Source organism: Sinocyclocheilus grahami, unplaced genomic scaffold (assembly GCF_001515645.1).
Source record: "Sinocyclocheilus grahami isolate Dianchi unplaced genomic scaffold, SAMN03320097.WGS_v1.1 scaffold3223.1, whole genome shotgun sequence".
NCBI lineage: Eukaryota > Metazoa > Chordata > Actinopteri > Cypriniformes > Cyprinidae > Sinocyclocheilus > Sinocyclocheilus grahami.
Window position 1 is genome coordinate 22822 of NW_015508379.1, and position 8260 is coordinate 31081.

Here is an 8260-nt window from a genome sequence, read left to right on the forward strand (position 1 = left end):
GCATAAATAATGCAAACAAGTCACTGGACATCATTACACGTGTAAAGAATCCAAATGAATGCGCCATAGATCAATAAAACGGAATAGCCTCTGCACGGACAATAATTAAATTATTTTAATTACTAAACCATATTGTTGATGAAAATAATAAGAGAAAAATACAAGTGGTTGTTGTTATTAATAATGTATCAATGATTTTGAAAAAGTAACAAATTAATACCACTGTTTTAAATAGCAGCCGTTGAGCTGCGCGTGCTGAAGCTGAAGAGCTGAATGAACATGGTAAACTGAAGCGTTTTGCTGGCAGCTTATTTAATTCAAGGAAATGCATCCTGAGATTAATATTAATACAACATAAACATAATATTACAACTTATATATGTACAAAATGATGCAGTTATTGCGTGCTATAGTCAGAATGTGTGATCCTGTTGTGGATGCGCTCTTCCCATAACAACGCGCTGAAACACGGCAACTAAACCCATAGAATTCACAACGTTTTATTATAATAATTTTCTCATTAGAATGTTATATACACGACATTCCCAATCATAGTTATTAATGGTGTGCACTGCTGTTTGAGTTTATCACTGGTAAACTGAAGCGCTCTTTTAACTTAACCAAACGCATTCTACTGTATATGAGATAAATCAGATATACATCAAGTAAACAATATTACAATGTACAATTGCACAAAAGGCTGCAAACGAACAGCACGCATCTGAAGTGTCTCTGAAGGAAATAATGCATTATTTATCGGCTTTAAGATATCGGACAAATTTTCTTATTGGGCCGATATCGATAACAGAAAAAATGAGCATTTATCGGCCGATACCGATATGGTGGCCGATATATCGTGCATCCCTAAATTATAAGCGTGTTTATGATGTGATTTAGCCTATGCACATTTGTCCAAAAGCCTGGCAGAGTGATCACAAGATGCTATGCTAAAGTTTTGTATTGTTTTCAGAAAGGATGCACGTTCTTGTCTTTTTTTCTGTTAATTATTACGTTGCGCTGCGTGTCTGTTTTTCTTCAAAGCACCAACTTAGAATGCCTAATTTTGGTTTGATTGCTTGTGTTACATGAGAAAATAAATAATTTTGCCTACCTGATGTAATGGATTTAATGCCAGTGCGATTCGGGTCGCGACTCACGATCTTTGTCAAACGTGTCTGGTCTGGTACAGAATTAAATTCGTGCTGCTATTGGATAACGGGTCGAGTGTTCTGTTAAGTACTGCTGGTGCACGTTTACCAAACAGGACCCGTGCAGGACTCTGCTTTAAACTGCTTTGCGTCTCTCCGTCAGATAACCTCACGTGCACGATGCACCATTTATGGGTATTTCCCTAAACCGCCACACAGCTCATATATTTTTCCGCCAAGGGCTTAGAATGTAAGGATTACTAAAACGATTATTTATTTTTGATAATTATTATTTTATTTCAGTTAGTTTTTCAATAACTGTTGTTAGTTTCGTTTCGTTTTAGTTTTAGTTTTTGAATTATTTTGTCATTTTTATTTTATTTCAGTTTACGAAATTGCTTTTTCATCAATCGGTTTCGTCTTAGTTTTAGTTTTCGTTTACGAAAATAACCTTGTTATGCACACATGCAACTAGAAGCCTTTCGGACCATGAGCGAAGTTATGAAGTTGAATATGAAGATATGAAGTTAAAAGTAGGTCATCCTTGATGTTGCTCGAGATCTTTGTGTTCTGTTTTCTTCTTTTGCATTCTGTTTAGTTGCCTTTGAGCACAAGAACACATCCTGTGCTGAATGTACTCGGTTGGTTTGGAAAGAAGAAAGTACTTACTGTCTGATAAAACATTATGAAAATAAATTCCTTTTTTTGAATAATGTGCAAGGATGCATCTTGCAACATTTAATAAGAGCATAAACAGGGCCGATTTTGAGCTCCTGTTATTTTTGAATTGTAACACTGTGTACAACAAAAGTGACCTTTAGCTGTAACATTAACATTCTCTTTGCTTGCTCTGTGTGTGTCCTTCTTATTTTAGGTGTGCGCGTCAGAGAGGAGCTCCATGGCTAATGTGAGACGCATCTTCAGTGAGTCTGTGCAGAGGTCATCAGGGTCATCGGCGGTCATGTGGTCCACACGCCTACTTTTCTTCTTCGCCCTCTTCACACCCGTCACACTCGGTAATACGCGCACACACACACACACAGACAAAAGCCAATTATTTCCTCATTGTGTTGTTTTCGCCGAGATGGATAAATGAGATGTCTTACTGCTTTTATTTGATTAGTTGGCCCCCAACCTTGAAGTGCAGACTGTCAGATGAAGACGAGCCAAATGAGAGCAAAGCGCGCAGCTCTCAAATCTTCAGTGAAAATTCCACAAAGTTTTTGCGTCTTGTTAAAACTTTTGGAAACTATTAATTGAGACATCTCTTCTCGCAGCAATAAATGATTCATGAGCAATCACAGAATTTCACAACCACTGCACATCTGTTATGATCAAAACATTCACACATACGCAGAAAGGCGCTCACGCACATATGGGGGAGAGAAATTTGAAACACACAAACAAAAACAACTCCAAAGCCTTTTAATAGATAGCTGCATTTTGCCAAACACCATAGTGAAATATGAAATATAGCTGGATTATTTTCCAGTGAACGAGCCATTTTATGGGCCAATCCATAACTATAAAAATGGTGTGTGAACCTGTTAAAAGTGCAGATGTAAGAGGATCTGACAGATCAATAATCATAGATGCAGACGTCTAGACTCTCTATGTGTGTGCGCCACATGCGAGCGCGACCCCGTGTGTGCGATTCGGTCCCTCAAGGGGACCTTAAGCGTAGCGGTTTGAGCTCAGAGGACACTGGGGAATTGGCCGTTGGGGGGACGTTTTAAAAACATCAAGGCAACGTTCAACACAAGCGCTCCCTCATCGACGTTCTCTGTATCTCTGTAATGCACACATTCATTCAGCCTCCCTCCTTTTTTCTCACTGTCATCGATTGGTTCTTTTCTCTGGCACTCACCTTCCACCAGTCTCAAGGGCGCTAAAACACAGTTCCACCTCGACAGGAGCCTTCCTGCCTGCACTCGATTCTACTTAAACCAATAACCTACATTATACCCTTAAGCCATTTCAGTTCTATACATCAGCCCTGCCCACACACTCACGCACAGTCATTTCTGCTGGCCTTTGCTTTCTTTTAGAATCAGAATGGCTCTTATATGTGTGTGTGTGTGTGTGTGTGTGCGTTGTTAAATCTCAATGGAAATGATTGCGATGGCGACGGTTAAATCCTGGATCCTGATTGGATGATGATGTGGCGTCTGTCAGTGTGTGTGCTAATCGGAGGAAGCAGCAGAATATGAAATTAACTCATGCCCACAGTCAAGTGTCATTCACATCCCTGAGATTAATTTCATAAGAGCGAGTGTGTGTATGGGTGTCTGAATCTGTCTCTGTCTGTGTCTGTGTACGCATTAGAATGCAGTTTATTGTGTCGGTGTTTGTCTATGGCTATACGTCATGCGGGTAAAGGAGTGTGTTGCTACGGTAACAGGAAAGGGGTGGCGGTAAAGAATGTAATTTTTTATTTAAATGTCTGTGTGTGTCTGTGTGTAATTTAAAGAAAGGTTATTACTAAGAACATGATAACTAGATAGATGTGACTTTTGTGTGCAGATATGAGATCTTTCTATTGTATAATGAAGAATAGTTTTGCTCCCAATAACTATTCTTTTTGCTACATGCCGTCTCTCTCTAACACACTCAAAAACTGGATTATTTTATGTTTAAGAGAGAGAGTGCGTGAATGAAAGCTGAAGAACGCTCTGTTTGTGTTTAAATTGGTTTCATTCTTTGTTCAACGTAATCTTTTTCTCTCTCTTTTTTTCGCAGTTTTAAGTCGTGCTCCAGTGCCGATGGCTGTGGTGCGTCGAGAGCTGTCATGTGAGGGTTATCCTATCGAGCTGCGCTGCCCGGGCACCGATGTCATTATGATCGAGAGCGCCAATTATGGGCGCACAGATGACAAGATCTGTGACTCGGACCCCGCTCAAATGGAGAACACTCGCTGCTATCTGCCTGATGCCTACAAGATTATGGGCCTCAGGTAGAGAGATACATTCACATGCTTTGTGCTTTATTGTTGTCTCACAGGTTGTATTAATGTGTGTGTGTGTGCGCGTGTGTGTGTCAGTGCATGGCTATGTACACACTGCAGCTAAATGAGTCATTCCATCAAGGAGGACCATTTGTGTCCGCAACATCTGGTGAAATTATAAACCTACTGTAATAAAAATATTTTAATGTGATGAACATTTAAATATTTAAAAAAAATAATGTGCATTTTTATTTGGGTGTAGACAGGCATGGAAAAGAAATTCTCAGTTAATTGTATTAAAATTTATTTTTCTAAAAAAATAAATGACAGATTAACACATTTAAAAACTTTGCTGTGATACACTGTGTATTGGTTTGCCCATTCATACTGGATCAGTCACGTTTATATCAACACATTCATTTAAATTATAACAGGCTTTAATTTCATTGAATTTAAATGTGTCCATGAATTTTGATGCCTTTTGTCACATTTCTTGTTTATTTTAAAATAATAGGGAGGAAGGAATATTGTTTTATATTATTTAATATTAAATGGCACAATGAAGAGGAAATTATTGTCAGGGATTCATCACAGTCACTGCAGTCACCAGCCAGGATAATCACCCGATCACAGTCACCTGAGTTCTAATCACCCGCCCCTGCTGTCACCAATCAAGCCACACTACAAATACACACACATCACAGTCACTCACTGTCCGGTCTACCGTTCACTCCTATGGACTGTTCTGAAGACTTACCTTCTGGTTCTCCCGCGATCCTCCAACGACTCCTTGGAAGCTGTTTCACGATCTCCCACAAAACCGGCATCAGACACTCACCCTCAGAACTCAGATAAGAACCCTGGAATCCTTCACTCTGTTGACAATCTCCTGCCTTAACCTAACCTGTTCCACTCATCCACATCTTGAATCAATAAACCATACTGTCTTTCACTTACCTGTTGTATCTGGCCTTGCTTGATGACAGAAGACCGGACCAATACAAATACCTCCATGGATCCTCGACCTCCCACACCCGCAGAAGTCCTGGAGGAGCTGATAAACGCCCTGCGGGCTTCTCTGCTTCCTCCGACAACCCCCCAGTCTGCCTCTGTCAGTCCCATGGCCATGCCTGCTTCATACACGGGTGATGCAGTTGAGTGTGGCGGCTTCCTCCTGCAAGTGGCCTTGTTCATCGAGATGCAGCCGCAGAGATTTTCCACCGAATTGACTAAGGTAGCATTCTTGATATCACTTCTTAATGGAAGAGCGCTGTTGTGGGCTAAGGCCATATGGAACGCTAATAGTGCCATAATTAATTCATATGATGCTTTCACTAACCATTTCAATGAAGGCTTTGGCCACACTGCAGGAGTGCTTTCAGTGTCCGACCAGTTACTGCGGCTGCGCCAAGGCACGTCATCCATTCACGACTACACACTGCGGTTCAGAATGCTGGCAGCGACTAGCGGGTGGAATGAGGTGGCCCTAATTAGCTCTTACCGGCAAGGATTGAATCCCCAGGTACAAGCTCAAATGGCTATCTATGATGACTCCATTGGACTGGAAAGCTTCATGCAAAAGGCCAACCGAATTTCCCAGCATTTGTCCGCCTGCCACGCCACCGAAGCCGCCCACCAGTCTGTCACGCCCGGCACGGGTTCCCCAGTACCAGAGCCAATGCAAGTGGACACCTCCCGGCTCACCCCGTCGGAACGTGCTCACCATCTCGCGGCCGGTCTGTCTCTATACTCGGGAGAAGGTCACGGTCCCAGTAAGCAGGCAGCCACTCGGTTACCACCTCATCGGCCATGGGACTGCGCCATCGATTTGCTGCCTGGAGCAAAACTCCCCAAGGGTAGAGTATACCCGTTGTCCATCCCGGAGCGCAAGGCGATGGAAGAATAGAGATGGAGGCTCTTAACCAAGGATTCATCCGACCTTCCACGTCTCCACCATGGGACTGCGCCATCGATTTGCTGCCTAGAGCAAAACTCCCCAAGGGTAGAGTATACCCGTTGTCCATCCCGGAGCGCAAGGCGATGGCGGAATACATCAAGGAGGCTCTTAACCAAGGATTCATCCGACCTTCCACGTCTCCAACTGCATCTAGTTTCTTCTTCGTGGGCAAGAAGGACGGGGACTTGCGACCTTGTATCGACTATCGGACTCTGAACTCCCATATGGTGAAACTGCCCTATCCACTTCCCCTGGTCCCGGGCCGCCCTCGAGGAACTCCGTATATTCTCCAAGCTAGACCTGCGAAGTGCATACAACCTTGTTCGAATCCGGGAGGGCGACGAGTGGAAGACGGCATTCATTACACCATCTGGCCACTATGAGTAACTTGTAATGCCGTATGGGCTAGCCAACGCCCTGTCTGTCTTCCAGGAATTCATGAACGAGGTGTTCCAGGAGTTCCTCCACCGCTCTGTGATTGTCTACATCGATATACTCATTTACTCCCGGAACGTGGCCGACCATCACCAACACGTTCAGCAGGTCCTACAGAAGTTACGTCAACACCATCTCTTAAAGCTGGAGAAATGCGAATTCCATCGCCCCACGGTACATTTCCTGGGTTACATCGTCGGCCAGGAAGGGATTCAGATGGATCAGGGAAAGTTGATGCAGTCAAGGAGTGGCCTCTTCCCCAGACCGTAAAGGAGCTTCAGAGATTTCTAGGATTTGCTAACTTCTATCGTCGATTCATCAAGGATTTCAGTTCCCACACTGCTCCTTTGACTTCCATGCTCCGAGGTAAACCCAAGTCCCTGTCCTGGACCATCGGCGCCCACGAAGCTCTCACTAGACTCCGAACAGCCTTCAGCACGGCCCCCATCCTTCATCATCCTGATCCGGACATGCCGTTCGTAGCAGAAGCAGATGCCTCCACCACCGGCATTGGGGCCGTGCTGTCCCAACATTATGGTGAGCCTCCTCACCTCCAGCCTTGCGCATACTATTCTAAGAAACTGACCCCAGCGGAGCAGAATTACGACATCGGCAACCGGGAGTTGTTGGCCATCAAACTCGCCCTGGAGGAGTGGCGGCACTGGCTGGAGGGAGCAAACCATCCGTTCACAGTCATTACCGACCACAAAAATCTGCAATACTTCAGAGAAGCCAAGAGACTTTTCCCCATCGACCCTGGTCTCACCTGGGAATTGATTTTGTGACTGACTTACCCAACTCCGATGAGAATACCTGCATCTTGGTGGTTGTAGATCGGTTTTCCAAAGCCTGTAAGCTAATCCCCCTCCCAGGACTTCCAACCGCTCTCGACACTGCAGAAAGTTTATTCACTCACGTCTTCAGAAACTTCGGAGTCCCCGAGGATGTAGTCTCTGACAGGGGACCGCAGTTTATCTCCCGCGTTTGGAGGGCATTCTTCCGACTACTAGGGGTCATGGTCAACTTATCCTCAGGCTACCATCCCCAGACAAATGGCCAGACTGAGAGGAATATCCAGGAACTCTGACGTTACCTTCGGGCATACTGTCATGACGACCAACACCGCTGGAGCCGTTTCCTCCCTTGGGCCGAGTATGCACAGAATTCCCTGACCCAGACCACCCCCGGCCTCACGCCGTTTCAGTGCATACTCGGGTACCAGCCCCCACTCTTCCCGTGGACAGGAGAACCATCGGAGGTTCCAGCTGTAGACCACTGGTTCCGAGTGAGCGAGAGAGTGTGGGACTCAGCTCACCTCCATCTCCAACGTGCAGTGCGGAGGCATAAGGCCTTCGCAGATGCTCGGTGTACTTCCACTCCCACTTACCATCCAGGAGAGAAAGTATGGCTGTCCACCTGGGATCTGCGCCTCCGCCTGCCCTGTAAAAAGCTGAGTCCCCACTACATTGGTCCGTTCCCGATACAGAGGCAGATCAACAAAGTCCCCTACGAACTCCAACTCCCACCCAGGTACCGAATTCACCCCACTTTCCATGTTTCACTCCTTAAACCTCACTCTCCCTCTGCTCCAGGACCCACCAAACCCGACAAACCTCCTCCTCCAGAAATCCTTGACCAACCGTCCATCTACCTCATCCGAGACATCCTGGACTCGCGACGACGGGGTGGTCGGCTGGAGTATCTAGTAGACTGGGATGGTTATGGACCGGAGGAACGTTCTTGGGTAGCCAGGGACGACATTCTGGACCCTTTGCT

At 45.1% G+C, this 8260-nt stretch overlaps 1 protein-coding gene across 1 annotated transcript in view; it reads left to right on the forward strand.

Annotated features, from left to right (window-relative positions):
* The first annotated feature begins 2027 nt into the window (after positions 1 to 2027).
* Positions 2028 to 8260, forward strand: part of LOC107576106 (adhesion G protein-coupled receptor L3-like) — an 8861-nt gene continuing 2628 nt past the window's right edge. Inside the window, exons 1-2 of the mRNA XM_016262364.1 lie at positions 2028 to 2164; positions 3888 to 4101. Coding sequence (XP_016117850.1) covers positions 2047 to 2164; positions 3888 to 4101 — 332 coding nt within the window. The 5' untranslated portion in view covers positions 2028 to 2046. The remainder of the gene's footprint in view (positions 2165 to 3887; positions 4102 to 8260) is intronic.